The sequence below is a fragment of the Podarcis vaucheri genome (genome assembly GCF_965113315.1).
Source record: "Podarcis vaucheri genome assembly, chromosome: 8".
Taxonomy (NCBI): Eukaryota; Metazoa; Chordata; class Lepidosauria; order Squamata; family Lacertidae; genus Podarcis; species Podarcis vaucheri.
The window spans coordinates 30,094,821-30,122,455 of record NC_138766.1 but is presented as its reverse complement, the minus strand read 5'-3'; the positions used below and the strand labels follow the sequence as shown (position 1 = coordinate 30,122,455).

General features: G+C 44.3%; 1 protein-coding gene across 1 annotated transcript in view; it reads right to left on the bottom strand.

Moving 5' to 3' along the window:
• Positions 1-19,623, bottom strand: part of BMP6 (bone morphogenetic protein 6) — a gene marked incomplete at its 5' end in the record, with an annotated part of 91,968 nt that extends 72,345 nt beyond the window's left edge. The window contains one exon of the mRNA XM_082234493.1: positions 18,993-19,623. Coding sequence (XP_082090619.1) covers positions 18,993-19,623 — 631 coding nt within the window. The remainder of the gene's footprint in view (positions 1-18,992) is intronic.
• Between the last annotated feature and the right edge of the window lie 8,012 nt (positions 19,624-27,635).

Sequence of the window (27,635 nt, the reverse complement as noted above, 5' to 3'; positions counted from 1 at the left end):
GCAGACCAACATGGCTACCTATCTGTAACTGGAAGACTCAAGCTAACCAATGTTCATTTCTGCAACTTCCTTAAAAGCTAGCGCTTCCAGTCTTCTTTAAGGCAGTGGATGAAATAGAATCCGTCTGCCAGCAGTGGTATACTCAAGGTACGTGGAGGTTTTGAGTATAATTGCAAATGTAAATTATCAGTGGACCTTCCAGCTCATGATACATCTCAGTGTGACCTTAGCCTCTTGCGGTAGTGAATGAAATATGAATTATTGACTCAACAATTATGTAAATTTGTTAGGAATTTACTCCCCCAAACTCCCATGTCTACCTCTTGGTATTTTGTTTGGCCTGAAGCATCTCTTTGGAATGATCTGAATTAAGACAGGCACTGTACAAAATCTATTCACTACTTTAACCTGAAAAAGAGTCTGCATTATTGTGTTTTCATTGTTGTTCCTATTGCACACAGTTAAGGCAAAGGACACCAGCCATATTTAAAGCTCCCATGCACATTGCTTACAACTGTGGTCCATGCCTGGTTGTGTAAATAAGAAATGTTGTGAGCACACACTGTACCAACCCACCCATTTTGTAATACTGCTCCAGAAATAAATTGCTAGGTGTTTTATTATTAAATTGGCAATATTTGCAAACTGTGGCTGTTAATTCCAAATTGACTACTATTAGCGTTGCACAGCATATTGCCCGCAAGACCAACAACAGCTAGACCGCTGGCAGTCAGAACTTTTTTCCAACAAGGACCTTCACTCCCACGAAGAATGAATCTATGCTCAAGGCTGTCAGTCGCAAGACCACCAAGTGTGATTAACAAAAGCCTATAAGGTAAAGGTACCCCTGACCATTAGGTCCAGTTGCAGACGGCTCTGGGGTTGCAGCGCTCATCTCGCTTTACTGACCGAGGGAGCCGGCGTTTGTCCACAGACAGCATCTGGGTCATGTGGCCAGCATGACTAAGCCACTTCTGGCGAACCAGAGCAGCGCACAGAAACGCCGCTTACCTTCCCACCAGAGCGGTACCTATTTATCTACTTGCACTTGATGTGCTTTCGAACTGCTAGGTTGGCAGGAGCTGGGACCAAACAATGGGAGCTCACCCCGTTGTGGGGATTTGAACTGCCAACCTTCCGATCGGCAAGCCCTAGGCTCTGTGGTTAGAGCACAGCGCCATCCACGTCCCTAACCAAAGCCTATAGCCCTGCTAAAAGCAGAGCTCCTCGCTTTGAATATAACTCTGAAGTATCAGTCTTCTCGTCTTAAAAGCATTTCTCCAGAAAGATAGGAACACTGCAACATGGGAACAGCTCAGCTACCAGCTTTATCTCTTCTTAGAAAAAGCTACTGGCTTCCTTGCATTGGCTGCCAATTGGTTTCTGGACCAAGTTCAACTGCATATCTCCCACCACTGTTTCCCCGTATGTCCCAAGTCGGGTATTAAGGTCAGGTGACGGGGGCCTGTTTTGCATCCCTTCTTTTTCCACAGTGACATCTGCATAGGAGCAGATGCATAGAGCAGCACTCCCTCTGTACCTCCTGCCCACCAGAGCAAATCCTATTCCCCACTCTGTGCGTTTTTTTGACCAAAACCACCAATTTATGTAGGCATCACATGCTAATGCTGTGTAGAAGCCACATCATCTTAGTTGGATGCTGCTGCTACTGCAGACTGTTTAGTTTTATTGGATTGTTATGGCTTTATTTTATGATTGCATGTTGAATCGAGCACTCCTTGGAGCAGAATTGCAAGTAAATTTTTATTAAGTTAATAGTGCTGCCAGGAGACCCACACCCCAGGCACTTGCAGGGCCAGCTACAGATTTTTGTGGACACCCACATATAAGAAATCTGCAATGCACCCTTCCAGAAAGGTAGCTGCCATTGCCACCCCCCCCAAAAAAAAAACATTTTTCAAAATTTTATCTTGCAGATTTCCCGATTGTTTGGAGAGCAGCAGAAAAAGTATAATACGGCTCATAGGTGCCAACTTTCTGGGTTCCCGAGCACCCACAAAATTCCCCATGAAGGAGCCAGACACCCACAAATTTCAGTTTGTGGGCAATGTACGCTGCATGGCACACTTGGCCCTGGGCAACTATTGTCACGGGGCCAAGCTGACACTCCTGATAGGGATCATACCGCAATGGAAGCAATGAAAGCAATGGATTCACACAGGAGGAGGGGAAAGTGGAGCGTTGCACCAAAGAAATTGCTCAGCAGCAGTTGTTGTTGTTGTTTAGTCGTTTAGTCGTGTCCGACTCTTCATGACCCCATGGACCAGAGCACGCCAGGCACTCCTGTCTTCCACTGCCTCCTGCAGTTTGGTCAAACTCATGCTGGTAGCTTCGAGAACACTGTCCAACCATCTTGTCCTGTCGTCCCCTTCTCCTTGTGCCCTCAATCTTTCCCAACATCAGGGTCTTTTCCAGGGAGTCTTCTCTTCTCATAAGGTGGCCAAAGTATTGGAGCCTCAGCATCACGATCTGTCCTTCCAGTGAGTCAGCAGCAGTATCACTATTCCAATCCTATATACTTCTTCCCAGTCAACAGACAGAAGAAGGTATTTGGATCTCCCCTGGATGACAAGGCCCTTCAAACATCCATGTCTCTCTCTTGGGCATGACTTCTAGATCAGAGATGTTTTTTTAAAAAAATGCAGTTCTGCTCCATTTGGTAAATTAGTAAAGCTAATGACAATTGTGGGTTCATAGAACAAGGCTGTTGAAGACGTGACTTTAAAGAATTTCCTATACGATTTCAAACCCAACTTTCCTGGCATCCACAGGCAATTAACATTTTATCCATTGTAATTTTAGATATGTATAGTTAATGCTGCCCTATTCTATAGTAAGTATTGTTACAAAGCTTTTAACTTGTGTCTCTCCCATTTAAAGTCTCTCCCTTCTAAAAACGCAATTTCCACACTGTTTGTTGTCAGATAAGTGTTTGCAAAATAACTTCACCAAAAAAAAAGTATCACAAAACGGTATATAATTTACAATTTCTAAACAACCTGTGCACCATAGATTGGAAAGTTTTGTCTAAGCTACTGTTGCAGTCATTAGCAGTACAGTGACGTGACATGACGACTCATAAGTAAGCCCTGTTGTGTTCAGACTTACTCTCAAGCAAATGTGTATAGGATCGCCGCCTAAGTATTTAAAATAAGGATAAAAAGAGCAATATTCCTGTACTTTGAGCCCTCTTTCCTTGTAGTAAACGGTTGTAGTCTTTCATCTTAACAATCCCAGTAAGCAAAAGGGTATCCAGTTTAAAAATAGGAAATTGCACATCCCTTTTTGAAGAAAATGAAAAAGGCAAGGGAAAGACATTCACTAAAGCTTATTCAGTATGCAATACTGAATGTTGGCATGACATCCATGTTTATGCTTTCCTTGCACTGTTTATAACAATAACTTAAACAAATCATTATCTCTATAGCCACTTCTCATTTGCTTTGAAGTAAAATGAAAGGGTTCCTCCCACCTCAACAATTAAGAAACTGAGTATCTGTCTTGCACTGGGAGGTGAAGAATGGTTGGTGGGGTAAGAGAGATTTCCATGACTGCCATGTGGCTAGGCTGGCTTCCCTATTTCCCCTTCCTCAAATCAAGATGTGGGACAAATAAAAGGCTAACAATTTGCTTAATCTCCACCCCCAAAAAAGGAATTGTGGAAAAGGCTGAGGAAGAGGGGGTGGAGTGCAGATTGCAGAAAATCTGGTATTCAACCATTACCTTTGAAGTTAAGAATTCTAGTTCTCAGTTAAAACTGGGATTTCCATCACTTTCAAATGTGCTCATGAAACAAAGATTAATGGCAGATTGATTATATATATTCAGTGGTTAGTATGCACAACAACCGGCAATTGTGCACATTTACCAGGCCTCTCCCATGAAGAGAGAATTATGCACATTAACCAGCCAATATACATAACCCTCAACAAATATTGGGGCATGCACCTATATCAAGTGAATTTTGTATATTGTCTGGGCAGCATGTGCTTTCTCCAGTCGGTACACACAGTCTCTAAGAAACATGCCCCCTTTTCTATTTTTTTCTGTTTCTATTGTTGTTGTTAAGTAGTGTGCAATCTGTGCTCCCTGGGCTGCTATTGGCCCACCAGCCAAGCAGCAGGAAGAAGTGCATCAAAATAATTTATTTTTAAACAGTTTCTCCAAAGGAGCCCTTTTTTCTGCAGTCCAGCCCCCTTTCCACCAAGAGCCAACCAGTTCAACAGCAAAAGAAAGATTGCAAGGAGAGGATTTTTTTATTATTATTTTTAAATAACCTGCCCTCTCCCTCTTACAATGCTGATGGAAATCCCTCCCATTATCTATTAAGCATAGGAAGAATTAACTGGGGCAATTAGAATAAGATCCACTATTTGACTATTGATTCAAAACCCTAAAATGTATTTTATGTAATCGATTTTTTTATTTCTATCCTTTGTATATCGTGTTGTTGTTTTATTGCTATGGCTGATGGCTGATGCAAATAAAGATTCATTCATTCAAAGGAAGAAGCTGAATAGAAGCACAGGCCCAATTATCATGAGAACACTGCAGAGGAGGTACAGTTTATCTAGCTGAGGAGTGGGTTGCTCAGCAGGGAAAAGAGGACTGGGAGAGAAAGCGTGAGAAGTACCTCTGATCTTAATTTTTGGCCCCACTCACTGCTTGCAAATTACCTCCCTCCCTGCCTTTTCACCCTGCATAAAATGTTCTCAGCTACACTAACATTTAGGGGAAAACTCTATATTACTGTGTATGTTATAGTTTTCATAAATGGATGTAACGTTTTGCCCACGCTTGCTCTCTAGCTGGATGTGGGATTGGGGGCCTTGCCAACAAGTATGAACTGCAGAGACGAGCAATCCCTAAATTCAAGCGCTGGGCTGATGTGCCTCCAGCAATGTTCCCCCTGCCCCCAGTATCTCCATGCTAAAATATAAACATCCCAATATGCCTAAGAAGCCTTGCTCTGTATTCAATTAATCCTTGTTGCCTAATGGGAAAGGTGCCTTTGCTTCAAATAGACGTTATGTCACTCTTTCGCCGTTGGGTAAACAGAACATCTAACCTCTTTACAAGCAATACCCTCTAAGCAGCCATAATATTGAAAATGACAAGATAAGTATTTTTTGCATATGCACCTGTGTGGGGCAGTTCGCTAAAAACATATGCTTTTATGGCTGAGGATTTAAATGATGAAGCAACAGAAAACTGCAAATCATGATTCTTTAATAATGAAATGATTGAAGAATCGTAAACAAAACATTTATTTTGTTTGCTTAAAAAGAATTGAAGGACTGACTCCTAACATACTATGGCAACAAAAAAGCCATAATCATGATAGCCTGGATGATTTTCACAGCTACTCAATCTGTCCAGCATGTTGACTTGCTATATGGTGTTATGAATTTGTGTGTGCCAGACTCCCCTAAATCCCTGGGTCTAGTAGGTGTTAGAATTTAATCAAGATTTGGGATGTTAAATTATATGCCAGGCTTCTAATCCTTGGACCCAGCTTTCCATGTTCAGGAGATCACCTGGGAGATGGGCCATTAAGAAAACAAAGGAAAGGTAATGAGCCATTAAGAAAGCAAAGGCTCTGTGCTGGATAACAAATGGGTGAGGCTCCTTCTCCAGGTCTGAGATAGTTAGAACAAAAGCCAGAGTTAAGAGCTGAGAGTTGACCCTGATGTGAGGGGAAGGGGGGAGTTACAGGCTGGTAAAGACAGCAAGCTGAAAAACCAGAGCCATGCCTGACTTCTCTTGGAATACAAGGCTGTGGCTATGGGAGAAGCGAGACTCTCTTGGGGTTGTTGATGCTGTGAACCCCTCCATCGTTTGCTCAGGTTGTATATATGTGTAAATAAACCATATAGTCTAAAGGTACCAAAGTGTCCGCTGTGCCTCATTTCCAAAAGGAAATATTTAAGCACCTGGAGCCTTGCACTGCTCAGAGAATGGGGTCGCTTGCAACAATATATTTGTCATCTGGCTGCTCCCCATCAAGTGTAGCAAACTTGACTTTGCTGCTGTCTAACAAAGGGTCTCATCAATGGTTCCTCTTCATCCTGGAGAAGAGTGACTAGTGGGGTGCCACAGGGTTCTGTCTTGGGCCCGGTCTTATTCAACATCTTTATCAATGACTTGGATGATGGACTCAAGGGCATCCTGATCAAATTTGCAGATGACACCAAACTGGGAGGGGTGGCTAACACCCCAGAGGACAGGATCACACTTCAAAACGACCTTGACAAATTAGAGAACTGGGCAAAAACAAACAAGATGGATTTTAACAGGGAGAAATGTAAAGTATTGCACTTGGGCAAAAAAAATGAGAGGCACAAATACAAGATGGGGGACACCTGGCTTGAGAGCAGTACATGTGAAAAGGATCTAGGAGTCTTGGTTGACCACAAACTTGACATGAGCCAACAGTGTGACGCGGCAGCTAAAAAAGCCAATGCAATTCTGGGCTGCATCAATAGGAGTATAGCATCTAGATCAAGGAAAGTAATAGTGCCACTGTATTCTGCTCTGGTCAGACCTCACCTGGAGTACTGTGTCCAGTTCTGGGCACCACAGTTCAAGAAGGACACTGACAAACTGGAACGTGTCCAGAGGAGGGCAACCAAAATGGTCAAAGGCCTGGAAACGATGCCTTATGAGGAACGGCTAAGGGAGCTGGGCATGTTTAGCCTGGAGAAGAGGAGGTTAAGGGGTGATATGATAGCCATGTTCAAATATATAAAAGGATGTCACATAGAGGAGGGAGAAAGGTTGTTTTCTGCTGCTCCAGAGAAGCGGACACGGAGCAATGGATCCAAACTACAAGAAAGAAGATTCCACCTAAACATTAGGAAGAACTTCCTGACAGTAAGAGCTGTTCGACAGTGGAATTTGCTGCCAAGGAGTGTGGTAGAGTCTCCTACTTTGGAGGTCTTTAAGCAGAGGCTTGACAACCATATGTCAGGAGTGCTCTGATGGTGTTTCCTGCTTGGCAGGGGGTTGGACTCGATGGCCTTTGTGGTCTCTTCCAACTCTATGATTCTATGATTCTATGAAAATGCAATTCTAGAACTCTAAGGAATTCTAAAATGTTTGCATAAATAAATAAGTGTGAAGTATCAAATGTTCCAGTACGTATATACTATAAACAAATCTTTGAAAATTCTAGAGGGAAACTGAGTTACTGATCCGCTGGGCATCAGTATACTACATAGAGCAGTTGCGTTAAATGTGAAGATTAGCATTCTTGCAATGTCACTTAGTCACTATGTAATACATAATTTATTTTTGTTTTTAGTCTCTGGCACCAGCAATAGAAACAAGAGATTCTGATTTACTAATATGAGGTTTTTTAAAATATATTGCTACTTCTGGGAAACTACTCCTGGCCCCTTTGCACCACCTTGTGAACTTGATACAGTCTAGTGCAGAGGAAGAGCCAGTTAGCATATACTAGGCCAGGAGATTCCTCTACTGCAGGGGTGGCTAAGCTTTGGCCATCCGGATACTGCTGGAGTAAAGCTCCTATCAGCCTTGACCATTGGTCATGCTGACCAGGGATGACAGGCATTAAGAGTTCAACATTTAGCCACTGCTACACTGGTATTTAGGGTGGCGCTGTGGGTTAAACCACAGAGCCTAGAACTTGCCGATCAGAAGGTCGGTAGTTGTAATCCCCATGACGAGGTGAGCTCCTGTTGCTTGGTCCCTGCTCCTGCCAACCTAGCAGTTCGAAAGCACCTCAAAGTGCAAGTAGATAAATAGGTGCCGCTCCGGCAGGAAGGTAAATGGCGTTTCCGTGCACTGCTCTGGTTCGCCAGAAGCGGCTTGGTCATGCTGGCCACATGACCCAGAAGCTCCCTCGGCTAATGAAGTGAGATGAGCACCGCAACCCCAGAGTCGGTCATGACTGGACCTAATGGTCAGGGGTCCCTTTACCTTTTACACTGGTAAAAGGTAGCTCAAAGTGGGAGGCTGTGGAAGTGCGGAACATGGACTGGGGGAAATAAAAGGTATTATACATTCCTGCTTAGATCATAAGTTAGAGAACTTAGCGCCTCAGCAGTTTTTGCTTCATGCAACACCCTCAAAGCATTCCAAGTACAGTATTGTGATCTCTTACATGCACCATAAAAAATACTTTTGCATGACCACTTTAAGACTGCATAAAGTGATCATTCAAATATTTAGTACCAAGAACATGCTAAAGCACTGCACGAAGCCAGAAACACAAATTCACAAATTCCTTAGACACCATATCACCATCTATGTAGGAGTCTCCTTTTGATCTCCAATTTCAAAACTACCCTGAAAACATCACTAGCTTAAAAAAAAAAAAGGACTGCAAGGACTTCCTTTTCCCCCAATTTCAATTCTTTCAATTTGGAGCAAAGCTGGGTGGTGGTAGTGGAACACATCAAAATGCAGTATTTCAAAAGAAATGACAGGATAGATACAGGATATGGGTTGTGGCTGGCATCATGTGTACTCTGCTTCTCAAACCAGCAGTGGGAGTGTACTGGGTACAGAGTAAACAGGAGTGTGTACACAGGCAGTTACACTAGACCAAAAGAACTATGAACTAGCATGGTGTGTTAAAAGTATGTTGCTTAATTCAGACTTGTACAGTGGTACCTCGGGTTACATGCGCTTCAGGTTACACACTCCGCTAACCCAGAAATAGTGCTTCAGGTTAAGAACTTTGCTTCAGGATAAGAACAGAAATTGTGCTCCGGTGGAACAGTGGCAGCAGGAGGCCACATTAGCTAAAGTGATGCTTCAGGTTAAGAACAGTTTCAGGTTAAGAACGGACCTCCAGAACGAATTAAGTTCTTAACCTGAGGTACCACTGTATTTCTTTGCAACAAATGATTGATAGACTAAGTTCCATCACCATTCTGATTTATGGGTGGGGGGGCAATAGGCACCCTGAAATTTTGTCAATACCATGCGCATTTGGAATATTGGGGTGGGGTGGTCTTTACAAACAGGCCATGCTCTCTACCTTTTCAGAATAGGACAGATAAGCCAATCCTTGCCAAAAGCATACTGCCTATTTAAGGCCCAATTCTCAATTTCATGTCATATTGTTCTGCTTCTTTGTAAAGTTTCATTTTTTAAGATAAGAACTGTAGTACAGTGGTACCTCGGGTTACATACGCTTCAGGTTACAGACGCTCCAGGTTACAGACTCCGCTAACCCAGAAATAGTGCTTCAGGTTAAGAACTTTGCTTCAGGATTAGAACACAAATCGTGCTCTGGTGGCGTGGCGGCAGCTGGAGGCCCCATTAGCTAAAGTGGTGCTTCAGGTGAAGAACAGTTTCAGGTTAAGAACGGACCTCCAGAATGAATTAAGTATTTAACCCGAGATACCACAGTACACTACACTAGGAATAGTAGGGGGGAGAAGACAGAAGTGAAAGCAGCAATTAACTACATCTGGTTAAAACCTAGTTCCAGTTAAAGAATTGAAATGCATCATTGAGGCTTGCAAGCTGGGTGCTAGTGAGAGGTTTTTGGTGTTGATTCATATTTCCTGGTACTTTATCCATGACATGACATGATTCAGAATTCTTCTGCTGTCTGTGTCTCTCTCTCTCTCTCTCTCTTGGGAATTATACCTCTCACTGTCCCCCAAAACGAAGACCTTAAACCAGCCTTTCAAAGGGTTTCCTCTGCACCAAGTCATCTACAAACACAAACCTCCACTTATGTTACAGTAATGGACTACAAAGAAAATAGATTCAAATCTCTCTCAGGTGATTTATCTGCCCAGCACAAAGGCTTTAAAAAAATAGTTTTCAGATAAATAAAAAGTTTAGAAAAGCAAAAGGTCCCCAAAAGTAAAATGCAAAATAAAACAATGTAACAGAAAGAGAGCTCATAAACATGTTGTCCAGCTTTCATATCTATCAAGGGTGTCAACAAACATCAGATGAATTACAGTGTGCTCAGATGTTCTGAAAAAGAGTCACATATTCCAAACATCCAACAAAACAGGTGGCAAGGATTGTTTTAATTGTTCTGCAGTGGCATATGAAGCAACGTCCCACCATGCAGATTGAAGTAAAGCCCAGCTCTTATTTGCCATGGGTGACTGGACATCTCTAAGCATGGCTTTAACTCACATGCACTTTAAACACGGAACACAAAGGCAAATTAACATACTATCTACCCTCATTCTTACTCCTGGCTGCACAACCCCAGGCAAGGGGCTGGTAACCAACTGTTGTAGTCTCTTCGCTGAGCAACAACCTGCAGAGCTCAGTGGAGTGGGAGGCCAGAAGATTATCTGAGGTGTACTTGCCTGGAGGCAGAGTCAGCATGCGAAGTCAGGTCCAGTCCTATGGTCAGGCGAGCTCAATCCAGGGGTCAGGGAATCTGAGGGTCAAGGGTCAAGACAAGCAGGAAGCAGGAAGGTAGGACTAGAAACAATAAGCATGGTTACCAGCATCTGACTGCTGCTGGAAGCTCTGCTTAAGGCCAAAGCCAGCTGGTTCTCATCAGTGCCTTCTCTCCTGACGGCTGATCAGCTGCAGGTGGAGTCACTCTGCCTTCTCCCCCTTCAGGCTGCTGTTCAGCAGGTGAAGCTGACTCCTGCCCCATGACAAATTGCTGCATTAGCAGCACTGAAGTGACCTCCCTGAGGTACATGGAGGTCCTGGGCTGCTCAGTTTACAGAAGAGGTAAGACCAGGTAGATGGCCTTCTCAGTGGTGGCACCCAACCTGTGGAAAGCCCTCCCACCAGATGTCAAAGAAACAAAGAACTATCTGACTTTTAGAAGACTTCTGAAGGCAACCCTGTTTAGGGAAGTTTTTTATGTTTGGTGTTTTTAATATTCTATTGGGAACCGCCCAGAGTGGCTGAGGAAACCCAGACAGATGGGCGGGGTATAAATAATAAATTATTATTATTATTATTATTATTATTATTATTATTATTATTATTACATAACCATCATGGTTAGTAGCCACTGTTAACTTTATCCTCTAGGAAAGAATATCCTTCATTAAAGGATTTCCTTTATGAAAGATTCAGTCCTTTGAATCTTTCTACAATTCCCCCAGTGAAGTTTCCTTCCCCACAGAATCTGAAATGGAGTAGTTTGCATAACATATAGATGCCACCACCAGCAGCAGAACTAGGTTAGGATACAATGAAACATCTTGCCTGCTTTTAGTGTGTAAATTTGGGGAGGGGTGGTGGGCTTAACATTCCATATAGCAAAATGCAGTCTCTAGTGTTTAGGTTCTTCTGAAGAAACTTATCCAATATAATTTAATGAAATTAATTAACCAGGCTGCTTTTAAAATATGTCTTAGCAAAGTGTTCATTCTGGTTCCCATACTTCTGTTGCCAACTGGGAATGTTTTGAAAATTGATGTAAACATATCGTTGGACTAGAACTGAAAACATGAAAAATGTTCAGCAGGGTATTTCAACAGCACAATCATTAAAGAAACCATTTCCTGCATAGTTATCGTAGTTCTACTGCTTAGCTTAATGATCAACATCATTTATCAAAACATCTATTTTATATATATATATATATATATATATATATATATATATATATATATATATATATATATGCAGGTTTTGGTGTCTTCGGGTGTCTTCCCGTGTAAGAGTCGGGGTGTCTGTGCGACGTTTCGACGAGGTCTCACTCGTCATCTTCAGGCTGGTGCTTTCGGCTTCTTGTTACTGGAACAGAGCAGAATCTGGTGTTTGAGTTCTTCCTCTCTGCCCAGAACGTTGGAGGCTATACACCACACCCCTCAACAGTATTTATAGGAACTCAAACACCAGATTCTGCTCTGTTCCAGTAACAAGAAGCCGAAAGCACCAGCCTGAAGATGACGAGTGAGACCTCGTCGAAACGTCGCACAGACACCCCGACTCTTACACGGGAAGACACCCGAAGACACCAAAACCTGCATTCCTGTACCCGTGAAAATCTACGAAAGCATATATATATATATATATATACACACAATGAACTCAACATACCAAAATTCTCTCACGATCTCAGAATTTCATTGTGCATGCTGAAGTTCATTTTCATTATTCCCCCATCTCAAATGGCATAATATTTCAGTTCCAAAAATACTCTTCAAATGCCATCATCTTTTTTTTAAAAGAACTATCAACATTTTAATCAAGCCTGCTTTAATACTTTATTCTTCTGTACTCATCTTTCTACTGCATTCCAGCTGTCAGTCAGTATTCCTTAGAGAAGAGAGAAAAGATAATTCTCATCCATTCTGCATTATTCTCTGAGATAAGAATCACAATTGTGCAATGTACTTACATCCAAGTTAAGCACATTCCCTATAGCTGGAAACAATTTTTATGGGCTTTCCCTCATTCTCTGTGTTAATGGACTACCAGAAGGATGAAGTGCATTTATAGCAAGACCATGCACTTACACACATACACAACCTAAACAACTCTGAAGTGCGTGCAGACTGTACAGTCATTTGTGGTCCTGCACCACTTCACATTGACTGTTCACATTGACTAAGAGGGACAAGAATGAGATGAGAACACTGAGCACATCCACGCTGTGTAGCCTAGAATTGCAGGAACACTGCAGTCCCCAACACTGCAGCTAAAGACTCAGCTACACAGCTGCAAATAAAACGTTTTAAGTGCAATATACAATGAGATGCTAGATGGCGATGGTGAGCCTTATGGAAAATTCCGTGTATTTTTAAAAACACTTTTTAAAAAAGTATTTTCAGACCGGTTTTTATACGTGTGTAGATTCCACCTGAGTCTTTACATCACCGATGGTTGCAAACATTCATTGTACTCATAGGAGACCATTACACCCAACTATCAAAGCACAATTCGTCTTTTGAAATCGCCTCACCAAAATGCCTACACACAACACAGGGTTCACCAAAGCTTTTCCCTAACCCATGGGCCCCAGATATTTCTGCTAAACTTACACGTGGCATCTCTTAAAGTATTTGCTTCTGCACAACACAAGTCATTTGTGCTTCTGGTTTTGTTTTGTTTCACTTATCTGCAATATTTAAACTAGCTCTAAGGGTTTAGCCACACTTCCTCTTGTCTTACTGCTTCTCCCCTCCGGGAAAACTGCTCTTTGGTGCTCAATTGAAGCAAATGGCAACTCTGGTTTTCTCCTGCTAAAGAACAGGTTTTCCCTAGAAAAGAAGCAGGCAAGGGGGAAACTGTTCAGACTCGTTATTGGAAAGCATGGGCCAAGCAGACAGTGTGGACAAGCCCTAAGTAACTGCCAGTTTTGGGGGGAGGGGGCGCAAGTAGTAAGCTATATTCTCTCTTTCCGGTGATAAATAGTTGAAGAGGAAAATCAGCATGTTCTGTAAGGGCTTTTGTCAGGGAACTGACATCGGAGCTAGAGGCGGAGGGAAGGCTCTCAAATGATGCTGGAGAAGCGCCCAGCAGGGAGAGAGGCAGCTCCGCAGATGGGGAAGCAAATCAGCGCAACACCAGGGATATAGAGGGGCTGATGGGGGAATTGGCAAGAGGGCTCCAGGACTCTTCACCGGACACCAGCGGGGAGAGCACGGGTCCTCCGCTACCCACGCCCACCCTGCGCAGAAGACTTCCGCGCAGAGAGAGTAGGAGGAGACTGGGTGTCAAACAACTTTTATGTTGGAAAGGATTTAAGAAACGCCCACTGACGGATTCTGCTAGCGACTGAGGCAGCCACGAAGTGAAGGGCTGCCCAGACTGAAAGGTTTAGCAAGGCAACAAAGCCTGGAGAGGTGGCAACTTACGCACGAGCAACCCATACACTTTACAGCTTTAAGTACCTCCCTTTCCTAAATCAGAAAAGGGGCAGCTTTTTTATTTGATTACCGTACAGTTAATGTTTGTGTCTGCACCTAGTGATGCCTTTCATCAGCATATACACCAAGAAGCAACTCTCAAAGGATCAGAGGAATTATGTGCATTTGGGAGGGGTATTTAGGGAACGAGTCGCTAACCTGCGTCCATCCATACACAGGAAAAGACAGACCCTGTTTTCCTAGACGGTATGTCAGACTTTAACCACACAAACTCACAGCCGCTGAAGGTTTTAGTGCTTTTAATATCCAACATAAATTAAGGGACTGGAAAGTATAAAATGCTCTGGAATATGCTGGCACGTGGCTTACCTAGGAAGATAGGACGTCTGGAAAGAGGTCATAATTTTGGTAGTAGAGAATGTGTTTTACATGCTGGAGGTATCAGGTTCAATTCCTGGCATGAAAAGGATTTGGGGCAGTATACCTACTTGAAACCTAGGGTGAGGAGAGACATGACTGGGCAAGATGGAACAGTGATCTGATATTGCAGTGGTACCTTGGTTCTCAAACTTAGTCTGTTCCAAAACCAAAGCGTTCGAAAACCAAGATGCGCTTTCCCATAGAAAGTAATGCAAAACGGATTAATCCGTTCCAGACTTTTAAAAACAACCCCTAAAACAGCAGTTTAACATGATTTTTACTATCTAACGAAACCACTGATCCATAAAATGAAAGCAACAATCAATGTACTGTACTATAAAATAAATAAGACAGTATTGTAGATGATAAAAATTAAAATTATTATTTTTCTTACCTGCACTGATGATAGTCATTATTTGGATGGGGGGCTTTTATCCATTTCCGCAGTCACACGATAAATCAGTCAGCAGCTGAACTGGGTTCCACACAGTCACAAAAACAAATTAACCGAAAAAGCCTCAAAAAACAAAAACGCAAAATAAATAGCAAGAACAAAAGCGCCAAACTTAATCCATTCCAGAAGTCCATTTGCCTTCCAAAATGTTCAAAAACCAAGGTGCAGCTTTCAATTGGCTGCAGGAGCTTCCTGCACTCAAATGGAAGTTGCGTTGGATGATCGGCTTCCGAAAAACGTTCGCAAACCGGAACACTTACTTGTGGGTTTTTGGTGTTTGGGAACCAAGGCATTTGATTACCAAGGCGTTTGAGAACCAAGGTACTACTGTATTGCACACACACATTCACACAAACATACACACACAGAGAAAGAGTCTCTGAGTGACTAGAAGTTTCGCAGGTCCCATAACATCCCTTAAGTTTTACTTCCTTTCAGTGAAAATTACTGCTGCAGTTTCTGTGATATAAAGTTTTTATTACACACATACACACAGACACACACACAAACAGGGTAAGATAGAAGGGTCTCAGAGTTATCACTCCAACAGATCCTGTTCCCCATCAGGTCTTTCTTTCAGACTCAGTTTCAAGACTGCATTGCTGTTGTTCTCTCACACACAGACCTTAATGATATCACCTCCAGCCAGGGAAGTGGGGGCAGGAAAAAGAAATGCCCCCTCCCAGAAGCATCTTCAGCTATTTTGGCAGCACACTGCATAACTAAATAGATGGCTAAGTATCAGTAAAGGCCCGTTCCACAACAAAAGAGAACATGTCCGACTGATATTAACCATTTTCTGCAGTCCTCTGCTGGCAAACACTAATATTACCATTAGAAAATCCAACGGCTACCAGGCAGTGGCGAGGGGGCGGGACGCGGAGCGTGCCCTCCCACGCGCCACAGTTCAGGGTAGGAGAGGGGCGGGGAAGCTGTTGCTCACTCTCCTCCTGCTCTCCGCAGCTGGGTCAGACACGCACCTCACCACAGCTGAGGATGGCTGCTCTCTGCCGCCAGGTCAGAAGAGCGGCTGCTGTCGGGCGAGAGGTGTGCCGCCCGCTCACCTGCCATTTTGTCACCCTCCTCAGCCATGACCCCCGGGGCAGACTGCACCCACCGCACCCCCCTTCCTTCTCCTCTGCTACCAGGGACCCTGAGACGGCATCTAGCGCAACCCCAAACCTGTAGCAGTATAAATCAGCTTCATTTGTTCAAAGAAGCAGAGGTTAATGCTATTGGTGGCACTCATCAACCTTCCAAGATAACACAAGAGTTTAACAAGAGCAATACTATGCAAATTTATTCAGAAGGAAGTCCCACTAAGTTCAATGGATCTTAGTGCTATAAAACTTTAGCCGAAGAGTTGTAGCCAATCTTAGTCTTAGTTAGAAAATAGACGACTGAAATTAAGGTAAGAAAAGGTAAAGGACCCCTGGACGGTTAAGTCCAGTCAAAGGCGACTATGGTATTGCGGCGCTCATCTCGCATTCAGGCCGAGGGAGCCGGCGTTTGTCCACACACAGATTTCTGAGTCATGTGGCCAGCAGGACTAAACTATGGCACAATGGAACACCGTGACGGAAACCAGAGTGCATGGAAACACCATTTACCTTCCCACCGCAGTGGTACCTATTTATCTACTTATGTACATTGACGTGCTTTCGAACTGCTAGGTTGGTAGGAGCTGGGACAGAGCAACGGGAGCTCACCCCATCGTGGGTATTCGAACCGCCAACCTTCTGATCAGCAAGCCCAAGATGCTCAGTGAAATTAAGAGACGTAGATAACTTCCGTTCATTAATTTTAATGGGTTTACTCTGAGTACAACTAAGTTGCATACAACCCTAAGTGTTTCATTACTGCACAGGTGCTTATTCCAGTGAACAAGGCTTTGTGTTTGTTTTCAATATTGGATGGGCATACATGCTCATGACCTAAATGCAATATATGTTTGAAGGAAACAGACCTCTGGTATCATACTTAGAGTCAGCTATCCTAAGCCAGCCAAAGACCTATGGAAACAGTACCATGGTCAGTACCATATATTCATGGAACCTGAACACAGCGTTGCAATAGGCATAGACAGTGATCTCTTCCAGATGACCTATTTATTGAGCATGCATTCAGATTTGTCTGCAGGGAGATGCAGTGTCAATCAACTGTTATACCATACTTTCCAGAGCATTTTCTCATCACTTTCCTTACTGCAATAAGTTCAATTATTTTGGAAGTGTGTTTGTGGCACAAGAACACCAAATTCACTTTAATTGTGTAAGTTGATTCTGCTGGTATGTGACTGAATCCCATCCACAAAAGTAGTGAAAGCCTGAGGACAGTCAGTGGCTACTTGAGGTGACTAATGAGCAAGGGATGTGCAGCAACGAAACTGTGCAAAGTACATAATGCTATTCAAAGTCCTTATTAGCACAATCCTGAATTAACAATGGCCAATTTAATGGTTGGGCTTTAATGGTTGGAGCGCTCCTCCGTTGTCTCCTAAAACAGATGGGTGCCAACCAAATTAACAATATAACTTCACTGGATTGTAGAAACAAGCCCTTTATTTATGTTGCACCCAATAGGTGTGATTTCATATGCCACAACCACTACTCCATCTAGCCCAGAGCTTATTCTAGTCATCGGCAGCTCTCCAAAGCCTTAAGCTGTGATGTTTCTAGACTTATTTTAATCTTAGACACCAGGGACTGAACCCGGGATCTTCTACATGCAAGTAAATTTCCAATATATGGAATCAGGAAACTTTTGAGGTATTCAAAATATTTGTTTATGTCCCATACAGCTAAAAGCTCCTCTGATGTGAGAGGAGGCTTTAATCCCAGGCATAGGCAAACTCAGCCCTCCAGATGTTTTGAGACTACAATTCCCATCATCCCTGACCACTGGTCCTGTTAGCTAGGGATGATGGGAATTGTAGTCCCAAAACATCTGGAGGACCTAGTTTGCCTATGCCTGCTTTAATCAATTAATATTGATTGTACAGATGGAGAGGTGAAAGGCTCCTCCTGCTTTTGAGTGGTCCATTCATAACTACCAAATTGGCTGTTTGGCCTGCACATCCAAATGTGCTTTTTAGACACTTCCACCATCCCAAGAGGTGGGTACACACACAGAGAGACACACATCTACATAAATAGGTACATACATACATAAAGAGAAGCTGGCAATAATTCAGTAAATGGGTGTAGCCCCCCCCCCCCATCAAGTAAATACAGTGGTACCTCGGGTTACATACGCTTCAGGTTACATACGCTTCAGGTTACTGACTCCACTAACCCAGAAATAGTGCTTCAGGTTAAGAACTTTGCTTCAGGGTAAGAACAGAAATCGTGCTCCGGCGGCACAACGGCAGCAGGAGGCCCCCTTAGCTAAAGTGGTGCTTCAGGTTAAGAACAATTTCAGGTTAAGCACAGACCTCTGGAACGAATTAAGTACTTAACCCGAGGTACCGCTGTAAATAAATAAAACCTTGACTAAAAAGTGAAAATCGTAGAAAGATTTTGACAGGTTTTTCTGAGCACCTGGGGCCAAAAGAAAAGTAATTTAAAGCAACTCTTGTTGAGACATTTCATTCCGAATCTGCCAGACAGAGGATGATGACAGATGGGTGTCCTGTTCTCCGCCCCCCCTCCCCACTCCACATAAATCCTGGCTGCACCCGTGCTCCAGTAGGATCGCTTCTTGGGCTTCGCATGCACCTGCCAACTTCATAAAACGGCATCATGCAAATCATGTCATCTGAACGCAAATCAACTATGCGGCTTAAGATTTCGGAGCTCATTTAGCACGTGAAATGGGCGAGGGGCGGCTGCAAGTGGGTGGCACTTTTTTGGCGCGACGATAAACCGAGATATGCAACTTTCCAAGAAAACGAGAGAGAGAGAGAGAGAGAGAGAGAGAGAGGGGGGGGGGAGAAGCAAGGCGGGGGTAGATAGAGTAAGCGAAAACCATAAATGCACCCCCACCCCACGCGCGCACTTCTTGTTTGCACGCAGTGGCGTAGCGTGGGTTGTCAGCACCCGGGGCAAGGCAAACAATTTGCGCCCCCTAACCCGTGGATTTGCGCCCCCTAACCCGTGGATTTTAGCACTCGAGTCTCTTCCGCGCGCCCCCCCCCCCAGATGTTGCGCCCGGTGCGGCCGACCCCCCCCTGCACCCCCCACGCTACGCCACTGTTTGCACAAGTTTCTAGCGCGCGCCACACGCGCACACGCCGCCAGGTGTTAACTTGGGCTCCGCAAAGGCTCCACCCCTTTCCTCCTCCTCCTCCTCCTCCTCCTCGCACTCACCCAGGTTGACGAAGCTCATCACCATGTCCGCGTCGCTGAGGAAGGCGCTATCCTGCGAGGTGGCCAAGGCTGGGGAGCCGCCGCCGCCGGAGGATCCCGGGTGGTGGCTGAGGAGCGTTTTCCGCTGCAGCGGGTGCGCCGTCGGGGGTTCCCGGCCGCTGGTGCGCTGCTGCTGCTGCTGCGTCCCCTCTTCTTCGTCCTCCTCCTCCTCGCTGGAGAGGGTATTGTACAGATCCAGCATGAAGAGCGGCGCCGAGTTCAGCCTGCCCGGAGGGGGCGCCGACTGCTGCTGCCTCCGCTGGTGGTGCGCCGGCGGCAGGGGCGCCGCTCCGCGCTCCTCTTGCCGCGCCAAGCCGTGCGCCGGCCGGGGCCGGTGCGGCAAGCCCAGCACCGAGAGGATTTCCTTCTGCATCTCCCGCTTTTCGTGAGACTTGAGGCGCCGGTAGAGGAAGCCCGACGCCGCCGGGGAGGTGGAGACTGGCGCCTGGGGCTGCTCTGGGCTCCTGCTCGCGCCCTCGCCCGCCAGCAGCGCCCCCGCGACGGGCGGCAGAGGCAGCGCAGGCGGCGGCGAGCAGCAGCCGCTACTGCACACCAGCGCCCACCACCAAAGCCAGCGCAGCCTCGGAGGCATCGCGCGCGCCTCGCCTAACCTGCTCGCCTTTTTCGCCCTCGCAAGCGCGCCCGGAGTCTCCTCGCTTTCTCTACCCCCCTCGGGGGGCTTAATTCATTGAGAAGGGACGGGGAGGGTTGGGAGACTCCTTTATAGTCGTTAGCCTCATTCCTCTCCCGGGTCAGGTGCGAATTCCCCTCTATATAAAGCCAAGCAAGGCTCGCGGAAGTTCCGCGCCCGCCCAGCGGGTCCAAGTTTCGCCCGGCGTCTGGTTTTTTGCCGGCCGTCTGCTTGCGCGTCGCAGAGCAAAGTGAGAATGGAAAGCAGCGCAGGGGGGGGAGAGAGAGCAAAGCCGCCTCGCCCCCGTTTCCCAGAGAAATCCCCTCGCAATGCGCACAAGGAAAAGAAGAGGCGCTTCTGGACAGAGCTGGGCGAGGGGTGGGAAGGAGCCAAAAAGAAGAACCCCGACGTAAAATGCCGAAAGTAAAAAAAAAATGGGGGAAAGAAGCGTTCCTCCCACGTCCTTGCTTGCTCCCCAGGAACCAAATTCTTTGCAAAAATAATAATTAAAAAAGCAAAGCAGCCCAATTCCCAGCCGGGTTCCCTGTCAAATTCGCCTTGCGCGAAAGCCCGAGGGCGCTTTGCAAGGCAATCCCAATTGCGCGCGCGCTCCTCTCGCCAGCTCGGGCAGCCTCGAGTCACTCATGTGAGCGGCGGCAAGTTGCTCGCAGGTACCACGACCCAGCCGAGGGAAGCGCCCGCCCACTCCTCTCCTTGATGGGCAGCGGAGGCGACGATTAAAGAGGCTCCGGGTCCCTGTCTGTCATGGGCGAAGCCTCTCCTCCCCGGGAGGGGGCGTTCCCTCCCGCAAACTCCAGAGCTCGGCTTCTCTGCTCGTTTCCCAGAATAAGATATAGGCGGATAAGGATTAAAACAGAGAAAGGACATTGCCGGAATGGAAACATGCATGTGCAAAGGACGAGGGAGGAATGCATTGGGTTTTCTTGCTGACCTCGAGCTAAAGAATTAGATTGGTTCTCAAGCGTTTGGCGCGGGCGGGGAAGGAGGGAGTCTCTTCCAGGATAAAATCCAGATGTTTTGGACCATGCGTTTCCTATCATACCTGACTATAGGCTGTTGTTTGAAACATCTGTAGGGCACCAGCTTGAAGAAAGCTGCAATAAAATAATGCCTTCGACGGAACGTGGGCGAGAGGGTTTTTATTTTATTTTTTCCTAGCGAGGTTTCTGCAGGGTATTAAAGTTTGTTAATATTTCTTATGGTGAAAGAGAAAAAAAGGAAGCAGTGGAGGGAGGCAAAAGGAGAGAGATAATTTGGAACAGAAGTTAAGTTCTGTGTAGGAACTGGTAGCTTATTCAGATACCATCCCATTCTTGAAGCACAGGCTAATTCTGTGCATGCATTCCTTTTGTGTACCTCCCTATTCAGTATAATGGCTTAGTTCTGAAGAAACACATGTGGCCTAAAATCCGCTAGGCGAACTCCACTGAACAACTCTGTGCAGACTTCCAGATTTCAAAGAGCTATTTAAAGCAAAAAAACCCCCCTCTTCTACTGTAGGTGTGGCCATGGAAGCCTCATCCCTTAAACCTAGAAGCATAGTGCTGAAGGATACAATCAGGTGCCCTAGCATGGGTTTCTGTAATAGCCTCAAAGAAGGCAGGCACATCTCAGCTACATGCACACCTATGCTTACAGTTTGTCTAATCTCAGGTTCACAAGCAAGTAAAGGGCATTTGGGAGCCTGGAACGTTACCTAGAGTAGGTATTTCCAACCTTTTCAGAACCCACTTTTAATCAAAACAAGCATTTGGGGACCAATTTATTAATATTTTACTATATATCTGCATGGTCAAATATATATTTTACTATGTATTTGCACCCTTGAAGCGACCCACCTTGGATCAGGCCATGGCCTGCTAGTGGGTCCCACCACCAGCTGAAGACCAGTACTCTGGAGAATATGCAAGGTGGAGTTGGAGTAGCAGCACGGTCCTCTTCATCTCCAGATCATCAGAAGGAAGCCTCCTTGTAACGGCACATACAATATTATAATTTACACCCTATCCACGTGTGCTTATGCCCGTGACTTTTCTGTTATGAAATGAGGGCATATGGAAACCCACCTAGAAACTATTTAGATCAGCCTTATTTGCTTGGCCTTGTGTTTCAGAATGAAGATGTCTACCACATTACAGGCTCAGTCGTCATATCCATTATCAGTTCTTTTCCTGTTATTCCACAGGACAGTAGCTCTTCTTCTTCTTCTTCTTCAGAAAGCAGGTGCCAAGTATAGATATTAAGTTTTAACACCACCCTGAGCTCCTTTGGTAGGAAGAGTGGGACATAAACTAAAAAAACACACACCACTGATGTAAATTAACAAGGTTCTGTAACAAATTCTACTCTTTCTAAAGAAAGAAACCACAAAAAACCCACCCTAATATAAAACACCTCCTATCTAAAAAGTCCAAACATATGCAAAAGGCACTTTTCACTAGAGAACTGCGTTAGAAATTGTTCCAAAGTCTTGCTTCCACAAAATCTGATCACACTAACTCCATGGAAGCCAGAGAGTTTCACAGGGGTGGGGAACCTGTTGCCCCCCACCCTGATACTACTGGACTACAACTCTGATTATCCTCGGCCATAGACTGTGCTGGCTGGGACTAACAGAACTGGAGTCAAGCAACATCTCAAAGGCTACAGATTTCCCCACCCTTGGTTTAGGATATGAACTTGTCTTCATCCACCATTATTCCTATTCCCTGATACCGTATCAGCTGAGCTAAACACTTATCTGGATCAAGATAGATTCTATTTAAATAAAAAACTTGATAATCACAACTTGAAAAATTCTCTCATCCTTTTTAACCGCGAGTTTAACCTCCCACCCTATGCCATACTTTGTACAAAGGTTCTTACTTGAAGCTGCTTTGGAGTGAATGACTTAGTGAATGCAGCTTTTCAGAATAAATTCTCTTAAGTTCAGTGGGTCTTGTTTGGAATTCTCCATTGCAAACAGCGTAACTAACCAGCTGCAACAGATGAAAGCTGCTGGGCTTTTAAAGCAGGGGTTGGAAAAAAATGTGGCCCTCCAGATGGTGGACTCAGACTCCCATAAGTACTAGCAAGCATGGTCAGGAATTAAGGAGAGTTGCGATCTAAACAGAATCTGGGAGGGCCCTAAGTTCACCATCCCAAAATGTGCAGCGATGGGACATTCAACATAGCTGCTTCACAGCATAGTGCTACAAGAGAGAAGCTGCATCTGCTGAAATTCCCTCCTCATCTATACAGCTATCGAAAGGCAGAGCAGCCCTGTCCTCCTTCACACATGGCCGTCCTAACTTTCCAGGTCAGTACACTGACTTACATAGGGGCGGTGACCTAGTGTGTGTTTTTAATGGATCTGTATGGATCTTAAGGATCCAGGTCCATTTGAAAAGGGGTCACAAGAACGGGTACCCTTGCTGGCTGCTGAGCATGTAATGGAAAAGAAGTTCACAGATGATCAGATGCAAGTTTATATACTCCCATGTGTTTCCTCCTCCCTTCCACGACTTATTTATGGAAGCCTTCAAACCGAAAACAACATATCTTATTACACAAGGAGAGTGGTTAACAGGAAGTATAATAACCTGTGAGTAACTTTAACAGGAAGTCCATGAACTTAGAACAGGATTGTTGTTGTTTTTTTATAAACTAAGCAGTTAATCTTTGTTCATTCCAAAAGATCCTTTAAGATAACAGGCATAGTTGCTTTTTGTTTTGCCTGACAAACAATCCAAGTTATAAAAAAAGAGTGGGGTGCGTATTAAATTTTACATGTTTTAATAAAAACAATACTACTTAGAGCACTACATAATTAAGTGCTGCAAAAAAACCACCACACAGCCCAATGTATTATCCGCGTTTTTACAACCACACAAAGGCACAGCACTGTTATAGCTCCCGTGTTACAGATGGGGAAAGGCCAGCACCGAGCCTGGGAAACACGGGCTTGTCTAAGGCAAACCAAAACATTACGGCTCAGGCAAGATTCTCTCCACCTATAAAAACAGAATTCTTTTTAATGTGCTCACCTTTAAGGTAGGAATGGGGAAACATGGGCGTAGCCAGGATTTATGGGGGGGGCAGGCTTTATGTTAGGGTGTGGAACCTCAGTTATTTAAGTATTTTTACTGATTTTTATTGATTGGTGGGCAGCTACACCCATGTGAGGAACATATGGTCCTCCAGATGTTGCTGGACTACAATTCCCACCATGCATAGCAATGCACACTAAGGCTGATGGGAGTTGGAGTCCAACCATGTCTGGAGAGCTGCACAGCTACCCCATCCCTGTTTAAATGTAAAGTATTTCACCACTGCAGGACATTAGTAAAGGAAGAGGGAGGAATGTACAGAAAACTCTTCATCTTATTATCTCCCCTCCTACCACCTGCAGGGAACCCAGAGGGATTTTGAGGAGGTCTCCATTGATGCAAAGTTGACACAACAGTCCTAAAAACAAAATCATATTGTGACAGCATTCCCTAGAGATTAGCTATAGGAGAAACAGGGGCTGTAAAATATATAAAGGTAAAGGGACCCCTGACCATTAGGTCCAGTCGTGACCGACTCCGGGGTTGCGGCGCTCATCTCACTTTATTGGCCGAGGGAGCCGGCGTACAGCTTCCGGGTCATGTGGCCAGCATGACTAAGCCGCTTCTGGTGAACCAGAGCAGCATACGGAAATGCCATTTACCTTCCCGCTGGAGAGGTACCTATTTATCTACTTGCACTTGACGTGCTTTCAAACTGCTAAATATAAAATATGTAAAATATGTAAATATGTAAAATATATAGGCTATAACATATTAGCATAACTAAAAATTAATTGCTACAAGTGAGGTCCCACAACAAAACATCACAAAGGGTAAGATTCTCTCTCTTCTCCCTCTCTCTACCCATACTTTCTGGTTCTACAGCCTGAGTCACTCCTAGGGTTGACCTGGGAATGTTAACTTTGTTGTTGTCTTTTTACTCTGAAGCCAATGAGAGGTCTCTGAGGAAGAACACAAAACATCCTCTGAGCTTATGGTACTCAGGCTTACACGACAGCATCTGGGGCAAAAACTGTGGGAGCATGGTAGGAAACTTGTTCCACATAATACAGCTGATCATTTGAGGGGGGGTTCAAACGCAGTGCACCCCTCTTCTCAGCCAGCTCCTCATTACTTCGGTCACTCAGTCCTCCTCCCTTAACGTTCCCCCCCCTTCCTCCTGGCTGAAAGCTGCCACTTGACTTCCTGCCTGCACACCTCTTTGACCAAGTTCCCCTCCCAAGCTGTCAAGGGGGATGGAAGTATTACCATGAGCACAAGGGGATTCAGAAACTGAGCTCTGCAAATATATGCTTGATCATCTGCATCCCAAAGGGCCAGTTCTTTATTTTATTTACAGGGATGCATATCATTTGTTTAACTGCAAGCATTTCCAAGCGTTCCAGTTACAGATAGGTAGCTGTGTTGGTCTGCCATAGTCAAAATAAAAAAAATTCCTTCCAGTAGCACCTTAAAGACCAACTAAGTGAGTTCTTGGTATGAGCTTTCGTGTGCATGCACACGAAAGCTCATACCAAGAACTAACTTATAGTTGGTCTTTAAGGTGCTACTGGAAGGATTTTTTTCATTTCCAAGCGGTTTCTGAAGAAGTGTGCATGCACACGAAAGCTCATACCAAGAACTAACTTAGTTGGTCTTTAAGGTGCTACTGGAAGGAATTTTTTCATTTCCAAGCGGTTTATGTAAAATAAAACCATACAGTATAGAACCATCATGCAACCAAACAGAAACCTGAACGCTACCTTAAAATGGCTGGTGGAGTAAGATAATTTTTGACATGCTCCTGAAGTTCAGCTTGAAGAGCGCCTGTCTAATTTCAGTTGGGAGGGAGTTCCACGGACTTCGGCCCGCAACACTGAATGAATGGCTTCTTCCACTACCAATTGCCTCAGGCTGAATGCTGTACTCCAGCCAAATGACTACTTAGCCAGTGAGGAATGGGCCCTGGATCCTGGTTCCATGGCATCATGAGGGCAGGTTGCATGTCTCCAGGCAGTTTGCTGGCTTTTCCCCAACCAATGTATTGCAGACCTCAAAGAAGTCACGCACATAAGTTGGGGCACCTTCTCCCAGCTTTCTCCCTAGTCCCAATTTAACTGGGCACCCTTCAAATTTGCATGGAGCATACCCATTTATTAAGAGGCAGAGCAATATTTACTTAGAGGCAAACCAATATATCTTCAGCCAGACCTTATTTACACTTGCACATTTGGAGAAGTATGACCCTGGGGAGTCAGAGCTCAATATTGCAATGTTTCCATTTGGATTCAGGTCATGTTACTTTAATTTAAAAAAACCAACAACCTCTGGATGCTCTACAACTGTCAAGGAACTAATGAGAGGAAATGTGGATTTATACGTACATATATGTAAAATGAACATTTTTCCATTTGAAATTTTAAAGGTTGTGTTTTTTTAAGAGTACAGAAAATTATTCCTTGCTGAACAAAACGTAAAGGTGTTCCATGAGGTCTCAGGCTACAGAATTAAAACACCAATACTATTAAAAGAATGTTTCACCTCCTAATATTTGCTCTCTCTCACTCTCAAACTTTCCTTTCACTGTCCTGTCTTAGAATGTTATGAATGCAGAATACAGAATATAATATTTTCCTACTCATGAAGGACACCTGGTGGCGAACCAGAGTCAGCTTTCTAGAAATGATTCCATACAGGAAAAATGGCAAGTTTGCTTTTGGAATTAGCTCCTTTAAATTCTTGCCCTAAAGCCAAGGTACTGTCTGTGCTAGTACTCAGAAGGTGTGTCACCTCTTTGTCAGTGATGTGCTGTAAATACACTCATGAAATCATCACCAGAGGAATTTAAGATATAAAAGCATTTATCAGGGAGAAAAAAACCTAAAACACTGCACTTAAATGTATAATTTATCTGTCACCTTATAATCTCATCTTCCCTCCAAAAAGCTCAGGGTGGTATAATTGAAGTTATTTCATCTACATAAGAACCCAATGATGTAGGGCTGTACTGCAAAAATGTCTTTTTCAAGACCACCTAGTGTCGTTATTGCCTCAGGATTTCAATCTGGCCTTTTGAATGCATAGCCAAACTCTGTTCTCTATCACGAAGATTTCCTCTGGCAGCTTTAATGAGTAGGACAAAGGTTCCCAAACTGTGGTCCATGGACCACCAGTGGACAGCAAACTTCATTCAGGTGACCCGCAGCAAGCCCACATTATATGGCCGTTTTGATTTTTAATTGTATTTTTATTGCTTCTTTTATTTCTTAGGTTGTATTTTATTACACTACCAATTGAACTCTATGTAATTCAATAATTGCAACGGACTTATTCCAATAGAATGGGATTTTTCCCATGGAATAAGACAATATAATACATTGCAAGAAATAAAAGAATCAAGGAAAACAATGAAAAAACATACAGCATCTAGCATTGAATATTGCAAGTCCAACAAGAGGCAGAAAAATATTTTAAGTGGCTGAAAACTTCGGCAATTTTCAAGTTGGATAGGACGGGTCTAGGGCTGAATCTACACATATATTTAAAAATGCTGTGAAAATGCTTAATAAACACACACACACACACCCCATAAATCTAATCTAATCTATCTATCTATCTATCTATCTATCTATCTATCTATCTATCATCTAATTCTAAGCCCACCTGCGCCATCTAGTGTCACATTTATATAATGCACTTAAAACACACTTAAAACGTTATCTTTGCAGCTGTATAGCTGAGTCCCAGGTCCTAGGTAATTAAAGTTGTATAACTCATTCCTGGCCCACATAACAGATACTTGAATCTTTAAAAAGCACACTTGCTGGCATGTACAGCACTGTGGTGCACCCAAGTGCACATATCAAGGCCCTGTGTTTGCACGCTCTTCAATCACTTTAATTTACCAAGGGGAAGCACCTCCCT